This window comes from Camelina sativa, chromosome 11 (genome assembly GCF_030686135.1).
Source record: "Camelina sativa cultivar CO46 ecotype springtype chromosome 11, ASM3068613v1".
NCBI classification, from domain to species: domain Eukaryota; kingdom Viridiplantae; phylum Streptophyta; class Magnoliopsida; order Brassicales; family Brassicaceae; genus Camelina; species Camelina sativa.
This window is the reverse complement of record NC_141890.1, coordinates 49,703,045-49,716,703: the sequence shown is the minus strand read 5'-3', so window position 1 is coordinate 49,716,703 and position 13,659 is coordinate 49,703,045. Positions and strand designations below refer to the sequence as shown.

At 36.2% G+C, this 13,659-nt stretch overlaps 4 protein-coding genes across 4 annotated transcripts; 2 read left to right on the top strand and 2 right to left on the bottom strand.

The window, feature by feature from the left end:
- Nucleotides 1–219: 219 nt before the first annotated feature.
- On the bottom strand, nucleotides 220–1,010 carry LOC104727061 (classical arabinogalactan protein 1). Its single transcript, XM_010446061.3, has one exon. It carries the CDS (start codon nucleotides 787–789, stop codon nucleotides 403–405), a length of 387 nt encoding a protein of 128 aa, XP_010444363.1. The 5' UTR covers nucleotides 790–1,010; the 3' UTR covers nucleotides 220–402.
- Nucleotides 1,011–3,693: 2,683 nt separating this feature from the next.
- LOC104727060 (bifunctional riboflavin biosynthesis protein RIBA 1, chloroplastic) lies at nucleotides 3,694–6,959 on the bottom strand. The gene is made up of 7 exons (XM_010446060.3): nucleotides 6,276–6,959; nucleotides 5,688–6,051; nucleotides 5,351–5,572; nucleotides 4,949–5,271; nucleotides 4,722–4,851; nucleotides 4,345–4,641; nucleotides 3,694–4,258 (listed from the first exon to the last, which is right to left on the bottom strand). The coding sequence occupies exons 1-7, from the start codon at nucleotides 6,332–6,334 to the stop codon at nucleotides 4,022–4,024; spliced, it is 1,632 nt and encodes a 543-aa protein (XP_010444362.1). The 5' UTR covers nucleotides 6,335–6,959; the 3' UTR covers nucleotides 3,694–4,021.
- A 1,360-nt stretch (nucleotides 6,960–8,319) lies between these two features.
- LOC104727059 (dicarboxylate transporter 2.1, chloroplastic) lies at nucleotides 8,320–10,916 on the top strand. The gene is made up of 4 exons (XM_010446059.3): nucleotides 8,320–9,416; nucleotides 9,636–9,949; nucleotides 10,042–10,490; nucleotides 10,592–10,916. The coding sequence occupies exons 1-4, from the start codon at nucleotides 8,604–8,606 to the stop codon at nucleotides 10,705–10,707; spliced, it is 1,692 nt and encodes a 563-aa protein (XP_010444361.1). The 5' UTR covers nucleotides 8,320–8,603; the 3' UTR covers nucleotides 10,708–10,916.
- A 251-nt stretch (nucleotides 10,917–11,167) lies between these two features.
- LOC104727058 (dicarboxylate transporter 2.2, chloroplastic) lies at nucleotides 11,168–13,622 on the top strand. The gene is made up of 4 exons (XM_087475046.1): nucleotides 11,168–12,104; nucleotides 12,219–12,532; nucleotides 12,703–13,151; nucleotides 13,261–13,622. The coding sequence occupies exons 1-4, from the start codon at nucleotides 11,328–11,330 to the stop codon at nucleotides 13,374–13,376; spliced, it is 1,656 nt and encodes a 551-aa protein (XP_087331172.1). The 5' UTR covers nucleotides 11,168–11,327; the 3' UTR covers nucleotides 13,377–13,622.
- Nucleotides 13,623–13,659: the final 37 nt, after the last annotated feature.

Genomic DNA, 13,659 nt, shown 5'->3' with positions numbered 1-13,659 from the left:
CTTTAGTTACTAGTCATTGGGGCTTAGGTTGACTAGTAAAACACATTTATAAGACAATTAATTAAGGCATGTTGCCTTGCGTTCCTTTTAACATTTTATTCATGATTATGATTTCGTTTACCGTATTTCTTCTTCATATTCATAAAATATTTTAGAATTCATTATTCAGAATTCTATTTGTAGCTGAATAAAATAGTATTAAATTTCTATAAGAAAATCTGATAAAATAATCATATATAAAATAAATATTGGATGTAGATAGATACAACGCTCATAGGAAACAAAGAAAATATTCTAAATATAAAAAATAAGGAATCATCTCTAAGCAAAACTCATAATAAGAAGGTAGTATATATCTTAGAATAAATAAAATAAAATAAAATAAAATAAGAGAAGAAGCTTCTAGATAACCAAAACGGCAGCGGTTAACATAACGGCCACAGATCCGAAGACACCGTAAGTGTTGGAAACGGCGGCGCCCTGAGAAGGACCAGGAGCTTCAGTGGGAGATAAAGCTTCCGGCGACTCAGAGATAGGAGAATCAGCCGAAGGAGGAGAAGGAGGAGATGGAGGCGAAGCGGATGAATCTGGAGTCAATGCGGAAGCCGTTGGAGAAGGAGTAGGCGAAACCTCAGGGGAAGGAGTAGTGACCTTCTTAGGAGAAGGAGCCGGCGAAGAGATCCGTCTTCCTCCGACTGGAGCTGGAGCTGGAGCAGGAGATTGAGCTACCGTGAAAGAGATGAAAAGAGCGGCGAGGATAACAAACCCTAGAGATTTCGAGAAAGCCATTGTTTATAAGAGAGAGAGAGAGAGAGAGAGAGAGAGAGAGAGAGAGAGAGAGAGAGAGAGAGAGAGAGATTCGAGTTTAAGCTGGGTTTTGGTTTTTGCCTTTGCTTTGTAGTTTGTACGAAACTCCGCGACGAGGAGGGTTGCTTATATAGAGAAAGAAGAATTAGTGTGCACTGTTTTAAGGTGTATGATGTAATCTTGACCGTTGATATGATAAAACGAGGACCGACTTAAAATCGGACGGATGAGATATTATATGCTACAGAATTAAAAAAAAAACAAAAAAAAAAAGCCCATAAAGGATTGTGGGGACAAAAGACTAATCAGAAGGAAAAAAAGAGAACGCGGTTGGCTCAAACCTTCTCCCTTGACTACGGCGCTAACGGCTCTATGACAGCTGTTTGTTACTCAATCACAAGCGTACACGTGTTCGGTCTTATTGACGCGTGATTGTGTAACATGACCGTTGCGTTGTGTTGTGTCCTAATGATAAAATTATTATTTCTTTTTATTTTCTGAAACGGTCGAGTTATTTGGAAGCTTTGGTTCCATGCGGACACATGGTCCACTCTGTTTTTCTTCTTTTCTTTTTATACTTTTCCTTTTAGTTTTTTTTTTTCTTTTTTTATACTATGTTTTATAAATTTGATGATTTTACATTTCTACTCGTCTGATAATTTTAGATTTATATTAACTAGCTAATTAGTTCATACAATGTGTGGTTGAATACATAATAGATTTTTATTATATTTCAAAAAAAATTAAACTAAAATATTATTTTTATCTATTAACAATAACATAATCGAAAAAATATATTTTATCTGCTAAAATATAAATTTTCAAAAAAAATATAGTAATTTCTCAAAATAACATTCCTATCAACATTTTTTGGTATGGTTATTTATCATACAAAATTTAAAATATAAAAAAAAAAATTAGAATAAAAATTAACAAATTGATAAGCTATATTAATAAAAATGATAATATAGAAATTTAAATATTTTCCTAATATGAGTGAATCTATGTTTATCATGTTTTATAGAGGTTAAACATTGATTAAAAGAGTTTTTTTTACTGATATTGTAAACATAAGATTGTAGTATAGTAACATTGAATCAAATAAAATTATTAAAAAATATAGTAACTACGTATAAAATTATTGTGTAGAAAATATTCTTCATTTCAAAGTTTAAAGCAATGACTTTAGCTAACCAAAAATAATTAAAAATGTTAAAAAAATTAACCAAAACTATTTTTTCTTGAAAGATAAATATATTAATTGGAGAAATAAATGTAAAATTATTGGATAAGAGTTACATTTGAGTTAAATAGAGTTAGTTAATTATAAATAAATATTTTAATTTATTTTTGACTTAAAAGAAAAAAAATACCAAGTGGCTCAATCAAAATTTAAACTTACACATGATTTGATTGTTTTGTTGATATAAACTCAACACTCACACATAATATTCCAAATTGAAAATATTACTTTTGAAGTGACAAACTAAATTACTTTTCTTATAAAATTATATGAACTTCAATCTAAATATTTTTTAAAACCTTAAGGATAACTTCTATACTTTTGTTTTTTTTTTCACTTATCAATTGAATTTATAATGCTAGATTTCATACTAATGGTTTTATCTTTAAAGGATTTAGTTAAATGGTATTTTTAAAATTACCTTTTTCATTTTAGTTAAGTTCTTTTTGTTTACAAAAAAACCTAAAATCTTAAATAATATAAATATTATATTAATCTTTACATACTTGTCTATTGGATCACAAAACAAAATAGACTTTATGAATATAGTTTATAGATTTTACAAAACAAATTAGACTTTATAAATAGATAATTATATTGATAATTAAGAATTATGCATGAATATGTGAGATAACCATAGTACATGATAGAGAATCAGAGATAGATCTTTTCAACTTCATGACCTAATTGTGTAGTGAATATTGTAGAAGAGTATGAAAAATAATGACTTATAAGATGCTAATCTAAAATAGACAATGAAGATAAATCTTTTAAAACCTAAAATAAAAACAATTTAAGATATACACATCATACAAACTCTAAAATTAAAATTTAGAATTAAGTTTTTACAATGATATTTAAATTGAATTTTTAGACCCATACAATAACAATAACAAAACAAAAAAATATATATTGAGATATAGTGGAAGAGGATGAGAGGATGAAAGAATGAGAGAATAAGAAAATAAGTATTTATAGGAAGAGAAATGATGAAAAATTATATTGAAAAAAATGTGAATTACAATTCTAATTTATTATTTGTTTTAATATAATTGAGTGGAGAAATATAGTTAATGCTTCAGTTTTATATTAAAATATGAGTTAAATGTATAAATTAAATTTTTTTTAATTTGTAGTTTAATAATTAATATAATTTTTTTTTTGTTAAAGTCATTGTCAAGTGAGGAACAAGGAGAAAGTGAAACTTTATACATGATTTTGATATCGACTACATAAAATTTCCGTTACTTAACACAATACTGCTTTTATAGTTTTATTTGATCTGATTAGTATAACTTTAGTATATCAACCCTAGAAAGACTTTGAATTGAAATTTCCGAATTGGAAGCGGTGACTTTTATGGAGTTTATTGTTAAGAGTCGTCAATATGACTGAAAATTAAGTAACTAGTTTTGTTAATCATGACACCTTTAATTGCAGTTTACTTCACTAATCATAACATCTCGGCTCCAATATGTATGTCTGTAACATGTGAATCAGAGGATCAAGTCTCAAGCTTCTCCATCGTCGGATACAAAGCACCATCCACTTTTGTCGTAAGCTCGTCCAAGATCATGTCAAGCTTCTGCACCTGAAACTCGGTGAGTGAATCGGATCATGTGATGTTGAGATTAAGAATGTAATTTAAAAGGCTTAAAACACCTGCCACACTTTTTATTACGGTTTAAATGTTAGAAACAAACTTTTACATGTTCTCAACCAAAGGATGACACACTTCAAAGCTGGCCTCTTTTTTCACAAGAATTGTAGGAAAAAATAATAATCAGATAGTATTAGATTTGAAGATAAACCAATCTAATCGAAGTTTCTCAGACAGATCAAACGTCTTTGTCTTGTTCTTCTGTGTCAAACGTCTTTGTCTTGTTCTTCTGTGTCAACATCTTCCCTCGTTTTTGAAGTATCATATTTTTATGTTTCTTAATTTGTTTTGGTACGTCCTGGTTTTTACGCTTAGGACTCAGTTTCAGACTCAGTAGTCTTCTCCACAACATCGCCATTGAACTTCAAGCCATACATGTGACCCATCTTGGTCCGTTTTGTCTCTAAGTATCGCTTATTCTCCTTTGTGATGAGACTTAAGAGAGGGATTCTCCCAACAATGGCTAATCCATATCCCTTCAGGCCAACGTATTTAGCTGGATTATTCGTCATCAACTTCATCGTCCTCACGCCTAAATCCCTCAGTATCTGCCATGTTCAAGGAGACGAATTAGTGAAATACCTCTGGCATACATGTTTTCTATATTGGATGGTAATGCGAGCTTGGTTAATACCTGTGCACCAATCCCATACTCTCTAGAATCAACAGGAAGTCCTAATTCCTCATTAGCTTCAACCGTGTCTCGACCAGCATCTTGCAGATTGTAAGCTCGAAGCTTGTGTCCTAAACCAATCCCTCTTCCTTCATGTCCGCGAAGGTAAACCAACACACCGCGACCATTAGACTCGATCTGCTGCATCGCAAGAGCTAGCTGGTTCCCGCAATCGCACCTTGCAGACCCAAATATGTCTCCTGTGAGACATTCGGAATGAACCCTCACGAGAATCTCTTGACCGTCACTAATCTCACCCTGCCGCAATTTCAGACAAATGGGATATTAGCTAAAAATCTCATAGGACAACGAGGGACGTTCCTAAACATTGTTCTAACCTTAACCATTGCAATGTGCTCTATTCCGTCTAATATGGACTTATAGCAGTAAGCTGTGAAAGGTCCCCACATTGTCGGGATCCGAGCAGCAGAAGAACGCTCTACAAGTTTGTCGCTCTTCCTTCTATATCTGTTCTTATTTAGAAACACAAAGTTTAGATCTTTAGCTTCAAGAGAAACAGAGAGATGATAACAGACACAAAGCCTTGAAATTCACAGTCCTTTACCTGATCAAATCTGCGATGGATACAATTTTTAGGTTATTCTCAGCTGCAAATTCACGGAGCTTTGGTAATCTGGCCATGGAACCATCATCATCAACAATTTCACAAAGCACTCCAACAGGATCCAGTCCAGCTAAAACAGTAAGATCAACAGATGCTTCAGTGTGTCCAGCCCTTTTCAGAACCCCGCCTTCACGATACTTCAGCGGAAAAATATGACCTGGACGGTTGAAATCCTCGGGCTTAGAGTCTCTTGATGCAAGAGACAATATCGTTGTGGCCCGATCACGAGCTGATACTCCAGTTGTTGTACCATGTTTGGCATCCTATGAAGACGAGCAAGGAAATTAGATAATTACCCGAAGGACCAAGATCGGAGCTTTTTTGAGAGAGAGTAACACCTACCACAGTCACTGTGAATGCAGTAGAGAGCTTTTCTTCGTTCTCCTTCTGATTAACCATTAGAGGAAGGTGCAATCTCTCAAGATCATCGTCTTTCATGCTCACACAAACTATCCCAGTTCCATGTTTCACAATAAAAGCCATAGCTTCAGGTGTTGCTAATTGAGCAGCCATTACCAAATCCCCTTCGTTTTCTCTATCTTCATCATCCACAACCACCACAAACTGCAACATTACCGCCAAAACCAATCAATCAATCAATCAATAGCGTAAAAACCAAACAAACAAGAAAAATTTGAAAATTTTGATCTTCTTGACACAGCAAAATGAAAAAACGAACCTTTCCTTGGCGTATATCTTCAATGGCCTGAGGGATAGAAGAGAAACCTGGAGTAGGTAGATCCAACTCAAAGTCATCATCTTCAGCAACAAAACCATTGGCTGGTGCAGGAGCAGAATCTGCAGCAAGTGTTCCAAGTGAAACAGGATTAGCCTCTTCTTCTTCTTCTTCGGTCCGATCAACAATGAGAGATTCATTTGAAAGAGGAGCGTTCCCGTTGGTGAATGAGAGCAGATCATCTTCTCTAGAGATCACTGCAGCTTTAACTTTTCCAGTGTTTTTAATAGAAACTGATGATAAGTTTTTAGATGGTAAACTAACACGGTGTAGTCCATGGAGCAATGTGGTAGAGCTTTGGCTCAATCTGCACCAGAATCATACAAATCAATAAGGCAAAACGAGTGAAGAAGCAAACAATTCGTTCTGTGAAAACAATCACGATCCATTTTAATCACAAATTCTAAGGTCAACGAAACGCAATTACAAATTCTAAGATCTAAACTGCAGATTCGAATTGAATCTGTTAATCATATCCCCCCTTACAAAAATCAATTAACCAATGAAGATTGAAGAAAGAAAAAAACTTACCTTGAGCGGGAAAGAGATATGGTGGAAGGAGACGATGAAGAGAGATTGATCGAAGACATTGTTTTCTATCAAGAGAAACCCTTATCGAAAAATCCAAAACTTTGGGTAGATTTCTTCTAGTCCAAGATCTCTCCCACTTAAGTTCTTCGATTAAGATAGATCGGAGGCTTTATGAAGGAAGATGCAGGGGGAAGTGAGAGGATGGGTATAAGTTGCGGATGACGATAGCGATTAGCTAAGCTCTTTTCTTTTTTTTTTAAATGGCGGCGCAAATTGGTGCAATGAAGAAGAGAAGGAAGGATTTTGATTTTATATATAGTGCAACGAGGAGATAAGACCCACTTGCTTGGCTCTCTTGTCTTCTCCAACTATCATCTCTCATAGCAGCTGACCTTTTTAGACTAATTCTTTTTCGATCTTCGTTGTTGTTTTTTTTTTCTTACACATGTATCATGTATGTACTGTAACTACCACAAAACTAAGATAATAATTAATAAGATTTCCAAATCAAATCAAATCTCCCAATAATTTATATAAGTGATAGCTATAAATATATAAGAAAAAAGTATAATATTATAATTATATGAGTGGCTGTCCATTCCCATGAGATACCAACCGCACATTGTTTATGTGTTTCCCATCCTCGCTTCTTGGTTGGATTGGAATGGTCCTGCATTATTATGCATCTGTGCTTCAAGGAAAAAAAATATGTATATAGTACTACTATTAGTTTTAATTTGCTTAATCATGTAAATGTAATAGTATAGTTTAATAAATGTGGATTCTGTGACTCTGCATGCGTTGTTGGTATTCATAAGTCATAACACGAATCGAAACCGATGGTGAAATATGAATAGATGATGACGGGATTTGTATTTTATATTTAATCAATTAAAGAATAGCCAAACTAGTTGCTACCTAGAAAACAAAACAAGAAAACTCATAAGTCATAACTGAGAAGGATCAGAGAAGAGAAAAATAATTGAATGTCTAAGCAAGAAACTCACTTACCTAGTTACACCAGGTCGGCCATTAGGAAGTGGAAATCACCATCTTTATCAAATCCAAGTAGTTTAGTCTCAAAAACCATGCACATGGTCCAAATAAACATCTCCAATTCTAAGTGAAAAGATGAATCCTCCATAATTACAAATATAAAACTAACCTTAAAATTAAAATGTGTAAAAAATTACATTCAATTAACCATTTAGAAAAAAATAATTAAGATTAATTAATTAAATAAATAAATATAATTAATTAAAAATAAAAACGTTGACAGATCAAAAATTTTAAAAAAATATAGAAAAGTAAAAAAAAAAATCTATTCAGATCAAAACTAATTTGTACTTGAACAAAAAAAAAGTACAAAGAAAAATTAACAGATAAGATTTTTTTTAAAATACAGATAATTATTAGTTAAAAAAAAAATGCTCTCTCTAATAAAATTATACACGAAAATTACTAAATATATATATTTTTTTAAATATAAACTAATCAGAATTTCAAAAACTAAGATTTTATATCCAAGTAGACAATAAAATTATTTTTAATAATTAGATTTCGAATATTATATTAAGATTTCAAATTATGATTCTCGTATCATCTTTCTTTTATTTTATTTACAAATTGTTGGAATTTTCATATAGTTGATAAATTAATAAATTTTATTTGCTCACAATTATAATATTAAAATTACTACATCATATTTCACAAAATATTGATGCAAATATAGTAAACAAACAATATAAAACTGTAATATACATCAAAAAAATAAAATACTGTAATATTATAAAATAATTAGTATTAAAAAATACATATATAGATTTATAGAACTATTAAAAATAAATATTATCTTAAACAAAATAATTTTTAAAAGAAATATAGTATATAACAATAATTTTTATTATTATATTATAATTTTTTTTAAATATTAATATTTAAGTACATGATATCTCCTAGTATATACTTATTTGAGAAGATCAGTACACACCACATGTATGGAATGGACAAGCCCATCTAACTCATGTTTCAAGTTCCATTATATGGGTTGTAAACTTGTAATTGCACTTAACAACAAAAAAAAAACTGACTCGGTTCAATATAATATGATTCCGGTTCGAATAGTCCGGTTAAAATTAAAGAACCGAAGACTATTTTTTTTTTAGATTTCAGTTAATAATTTCACTTTCGTCCTTGACATGAATCACATGATTCACATCCACTCATCAGCGTCTGTTGTTGTTACTCTCCGGCGAGAAACACACTAAAACACACACACTTCGCCGTCACAGTCTCTTTCTCTCTCTCTCTCTCTTAATCGCCGGCGCGATGGAGAGTTTCGCTCTTCACTCTCTCTCCACCACCGCCACTTCCACCTTACTCTCTCATCACCATCCCTCTCGTCTCTCTCTTCTCCGCCGTACCTCCTCGAGATCTCCGCCTTCAACAATCTCCCTCCGATCTCAACCTCTCTCCTTCCCTCTCCTCAAACCAATCCCCAGATTCTCCACACGAATCGCCGCCGCACCACAAGACAACGCTCCCCCTACTCCTCCTCCTCCTCCTCCTCCTCCTCCATCAACTCCGTCTCTTCAATTGCCACAAGGAGCAAAACTCGTCCCTCTGATTCTCTCCGTCTCCGTCGGTCTTATCCTCCGATTTGCTGTCTCTGTACCGGAAGGAGTCACACCACAAGGCTGGCAGCTACTCTCGATCTTCCTCTCAACAATCGCAGGTCTCGTCCTTAGTCCTCTCCCAGTCGGAGCTTGGGCTTTCATCGGCCTCACCGCTTCAGTCGTCACAAAGACGCTCTCTTTCTCAGCCGCTTTCTCGGCTTTCACAAGCGAGGTCATCTGGTTGATCGTTATCTCTTTCTTCTTCGCTCGTGGCTTCGTTAAAACAGGTCTCGGCGATAGGATCGCTACTTACTTTGTCAAATGGCTTGGTAAGAGTACTTTAGGTTTATCTTATGGTCTCACGCTTAGTGAAGCTTTGATTGCTCCTGCAATGCCTAGTACTACCGCTAGAGCTGGTGGCATTTTCTTGCCCATCATCAAGTCTCTCTCGCTTTCTGCTGGAAGTAAACCGGGAGATCCTTCTTCCAAGAAACTAGGGTCTTACCTGATTCAATCTCAGTTCCAGGTTAGTCCGCTTTGAATCATTAGTTGACGTATAACTTCTTGTCTCGAAGTTGGATTCGTTGGCTCCAATGCGTAGTTAGTAATGCGTGTGATGTGATTCTGAGAATAAGTTTGCAACTTTGTCCAATTTGCGTCTCAATCTGAGGGCTGCTTTGATGTGTTATTTTGATTTTTTCAAACTACGGTTCTGCTTCTCTGATTCTGTTCTGATATTTGACAGTGCGCCGGGAACTCTAGTGCTCTTTTCTTGACTGCTGCAGCTCAGAATTTGCTGTGTCTCAAGTTAGCTGAGGAGCTTGGAGTAGTGATCGCAAACCCGTGGGTTTCTTGGTTTAAGGCTGCTAGTTTACCCGCTATCATATCACTTCTTTGTACTCCATATATCCTCTACAAGCTTTATCCTCCCGAAACCAAGGACACACCGGATGCTCCAGGTATTGCTGCAATGAAGCTCAAGCAAATGGGCCCTGTCACTAAAAATGAATGGATCATGGTTGGTACAATGCTTCTTGCTGTTACTCTTTGGATCTGCGGGTAAGTCGTAGATAACTCTCATGTTACTTTTGTATCAGTAACGTTGGTTAAAAAAAGTCTTAGCATATACATGGGTTAATTATCATATTCAGGGAGACCCTCGGAATACCAAGTGTTGTAGCTGCTATGATCGGTCTCTCCATACTTCTTCTGCTTGGTGTCCTCAATTGGGACGATTGCCTAAGCGAAAAATCAGCATGGGACACATTAGCTTGGTTTGCTGTCTTGGTGGGAATGGCAGGACAGCTCACAAACCTCGGTGTTGTAACATGGATGTCTGACTGTGTAGCGAAAGCTCTCCAATCTCTCTCCTTGGGCTGGCCTGCTGCGTTTGGACTTCTCCAAGCGGCTTACTTCTTCATTCACTACCTTTTTGCAAGCCAAACGGGTCATGTCGGAGCGCTCTTCTCAGCTTTCCTTGCTATGAATATAGCAGCAGGTGTTCCGGGGATTGTAGCTGCACTTGCTTTAGCTTACAACACCAATCTATTTGGTGCTTTGACTCATTACAGTAGCGGTCAAGCCGCTGTTTACTATGGAGGTAAATTATCATCATCCAAGAACAGAACAGAACAGAACTCTTATCTGTGTGGTTAAAAGTCCCTAAACTTTAACTTTTGCGTGTTTTTATTTTTCTTGCAGCGGGTTATGTTGATCTGCCTGATGTATTCAAGATTGGATTCGTGATGGCGACGATCAATGCGATAATCTGGGGAGTAGTTGGAACTTTCTGGTGGAAATTTTTGGGTCTCTACTAAGGAGCGCTCCCCCAGCAGAAGTTGGTCTTGAAGCTTTTGCAAAGACGGATACAATTTTTTTCTACTTGCAATTAGAGAAGCAGACAATTCTTTGCCACATTACATAGATAGATATACAAAGATCTATCTCGATTTGTTTCTCTTATGGAAATATCGTATTTCTTTTCAGAGCAAGTTCAAAAATATGAAGAAATTTGTTTTTGGTAAAACGAAATTGTCTGGGTAATAAAATGGAGAAAATACTGAATGTGAGGAGTGAATCTCCAATGCAAGGATCGAGCTAAACATAACAAATAAGTGAAAATATAAGTTTAGCTCCACAAGCATCACTCTCATATGTTGTCGTCCTTGATGATATGATGATGTTTCGTATGGTACAATCATCCCCCACCATTTTTGTTGTTGTTATTCAATTATGTATTTACATATAACGAGAAAAATAAGAATAACGTTATATTTTAACTTTTTCATAACTAAAATTGTATATAACTCAAATATAAACCAAAAAAAAAAACATAGGGATAAAAAAAAAAAACAGGAAATAATAAAATATCACTTTCCCTCTCGCCGGCGAGAATAATAAACACAACTAAATCGGAGAGAGAAAAACTCAGCCGGCGATGGAGAGTTTGGCTCTTCTCCGTTCTCTCTCAGTCTCCACTTCTTCATCAGCCACCCATCTCAACCTCCGCCGTTATCATCCCAAATCATTGTCGTCGGTTTCCATTTACTCATCCCCAACCCTCCGATCACTCTCCATCTCCTCAACTCGATTCACACTCCACGCCACCGCCTCTTCCTCGCGGGAGAACCAGAACGAACCTCTCCCTCCTCCTCCGACGCCTCCGCAACAGCAGCAAGGAGCGAAGCTCATCCCTCTGGCAATCTCAATCTCAATAGGTCTCATGGTGAGATTCATAATCCCAAGACCAGAACAAGTAACCTCACAAGGATGGCAATTACTGTCAGTGTTCCTCTTCACAATCTCAGGTCTGGTCCTTGGTCCTCTCCCACTAGGTGCTTGGGCTTTCATTGGCTTAACCGCTTCAATCGTCACAAAAACGCTTCCTTTCTCTACCGCTTTCGCCGCTTTTACAAACGAGCTCATCTGGCTTATCGCCATTTCTTTCTTCTTCGCTCGTGGTTTCATCAAAACTGGTCTCGGCGACAGGATCGCTACTTACTTCGTCAGATGCCTTGGCAAAAGCACTCTTGGTTTATCTTATGGTCTTGCCTTCTGTGACATGCTTATGGGTTTGATTATGCCCTCTACCATGGCTAGAGCCGGTGGCGTTTTCTTGCCCGTCATTAAATCTCTCTCTCTCTCCGCCGGAAGCTACCCCGGAGACCCATCTTCCAGAAAACTCGGTTCTTTTCTTATTCAAACCCAATTGCAGGTAACAAAAACCAATAAATGAGGTGATTTTAAAGCTTTGGTCTTTGTATCATAGCATACATGTTACGTCTTAGTTTTAAGGGTGTTTTGATGTTGTTGCTCTGTTGTGTGACAGTGTTCAGGAGCTTCTGGTGCGATTCTTCTGACATCAGCTGCACAAAACTTGCTATGTCTCAAACTAGCCAGAGAAGTTGGTGTTGTAATCTCGAATCCATGGATCACTTGGTTTAAAGTGGCGAGTGTTCCTGCGTTTGTTTCTCTTCTTTCTACTCCTCTCATCATCTACAAGCTTTACCCTCCTGAGCTGAAACACACACCAGAAGCTCCCGCTGCAGCTGCTAAGAAGCTTGAACGATTAGGTCCCATCACGAAAAACGAATGGATCATGCTCGCCTCTATGGCTTTCACCGTCTCTCTTTGGGTTTTCGGGTAAGCTTTCTTGCACCAAAACAAAATGCATTAGAGTATCATCTTAGAGATTTAGCATAACTTACTTATAGTTATAGAGCCGTTCTGATCTGATACCAGTCTACTTTTTATAAGAAAAACCGGTTTATAATCAGTAAGATCAAACATTTTCATCCAACTATTTATTGCAGAGAGGCAATAGGAATAGCAAGCGTTGTATCCGCGATGATCGGTCTATCAACGCTTTTGCTGTTAGGAGTTATAAACTGGGACGATTGTCTAAGTGACAAATCAGCTTGGGACTCCCTCACTTGGTTTGCGGTTTTGATTGGTATGGCTGGACAGCTAACAAACCTCGGTGTCGTTGCTTGGATGTCGGATTGTGTGGCAAAACTGCTACAATCCCTCTCCCTGACTTGGCCAGCTTCATTTATTATTCTCCAGGCTTGTTATCTCTTGATCCATTACCTATTTGCAAGCCAGACTGGTCACGCAGGAGCACTCTATTCCCCTTTCTTGGCGATGCAAATCGCTGCGGGAGTGCCAGGGGTTCTAGCAGCACTTTGCTTGGCTTTCAACAACAATCTCTCTGGTGCTTTGGCACATTTTAGTGGTGGACCAGCTGCTTTATATTACGGAGGTCCGTTTTCTTCTTTCATCTCCTTCCGTTATTGTGAATAAATCGACCATTTATTTTTATGTAAACACTTTTTTTCTTACAATGAGTTCTTGGTCTGGATCTGCTGCAGCTGGATATGTAGATCTGAGTGATATGTTTAGAGTCGGGTTCGTGATGGCTCTTGTACAAGCAGTCATCTGGGGAGGTGTTGGATCTTTTTGGTGGAAATTTTTGGGTCTCTACTGAATGAATTATACCGAACCGGAATCAGTCCCTGAGCATTTGATCCAACCAAATACAGAAACAATAGTTTCGGCTTTAAGGGTATCAGTTGAAAAATATCTGGTAATTCAAGTTCACTGCGATTTTTTAACTGAATATAATAAAAATGTTAATCTTAGATGTTATAGAACTTGGAACAATGCATCCTGTTTTACATCCTGAACCGAAACTTCAAATTGGTCCAATTTCAGTTATATTCAACGGAAGAAACCAAATTTTTGCACAAACTGACACAATATTATACAGG

What these genes read in the sequence shown, in the direction of transcription:
- LOC104727060 (XM_010446060.3), bottom strand. Translation starts at nt 6,334, where the DNA reads ATGTCTTCGATCAATCTCTCTTCATCGTCTCCTTCCACCATATCTCTT. An exon ending in ATATCTCTTTCCCGCTCAAG is followed by an intron (nt 6,052 to 6,275) that starts GTAAGTTTTTTT and finishes ATTCTGGTGCAG; the next exon opens with ATTGAGCCAAAGCTCTACCA. An exon ending in AGTATGGGATTGGTGCACAG is followed by an intron (nt 4,259 to 4,344) that starts GTATTAACCAAG and finishes TGAACATGGCAG; the next exon opens with ATACTGAGGGATTTAGGCGT.
- LOC104727059 (XM_010446059.3), top strand. Translation starts at nt 8,604, where the DNA reads ATGGAGAGTTTCGCTCTTCACTCTCTCTCCACCACCGCCACTTCCACC. An exon ending in TGATTCAATCTCAGTTCCAG is followed by an intron (nt 9,417 to 9,635) that starts GTTAGTCCGCTT and finishes GATATTTGACAG; the next exon opens with TGCGCCGGGAACTCTAGTGC. An exon ending in GTTACTCTTTGGATCTGCGG is followed by an intron (nt 9,950 to 10,041) that starts GTAAGTCGTAGA and finishes TATCATATTCAG; the next exon opens with GGAGACCCTCGGAATACCAA.
- LOC104727058 (XM_087475046.1), top strand. Translation starts at nt 11,328, where the DNA reads ATGGAGAGTTTGGCTCTTCTCCGTTCTCTCTCAGTCTCCACTTCTTCA. An exon ending in TTATTCAAACCCAATTGCAG is followed by an intron (nt 12,105 to 12,218) that starts GTAACAAAAACC and finishes GTTGTGTGACAG; the next exon opens with TGTTCAGGAGCTTCTGGTGC. An exon ending in AGCTGCTTTATATTACGGAG is followed by an intron (nt 13,152 to 13,260) that starts GTCCGTTTTCTT and finishes GATCTGCTGCAG; the next exon opens with CTGGATATGTAGATCTGAGT.
- LOC104727061 (XM_010446061.3), bottom strand. Translation starts at nt 789, where the DNA reads ATGGCTTTCTCGAAATCTCTAGGGTTTGTTATCCTCGCCGCTCTTTTC.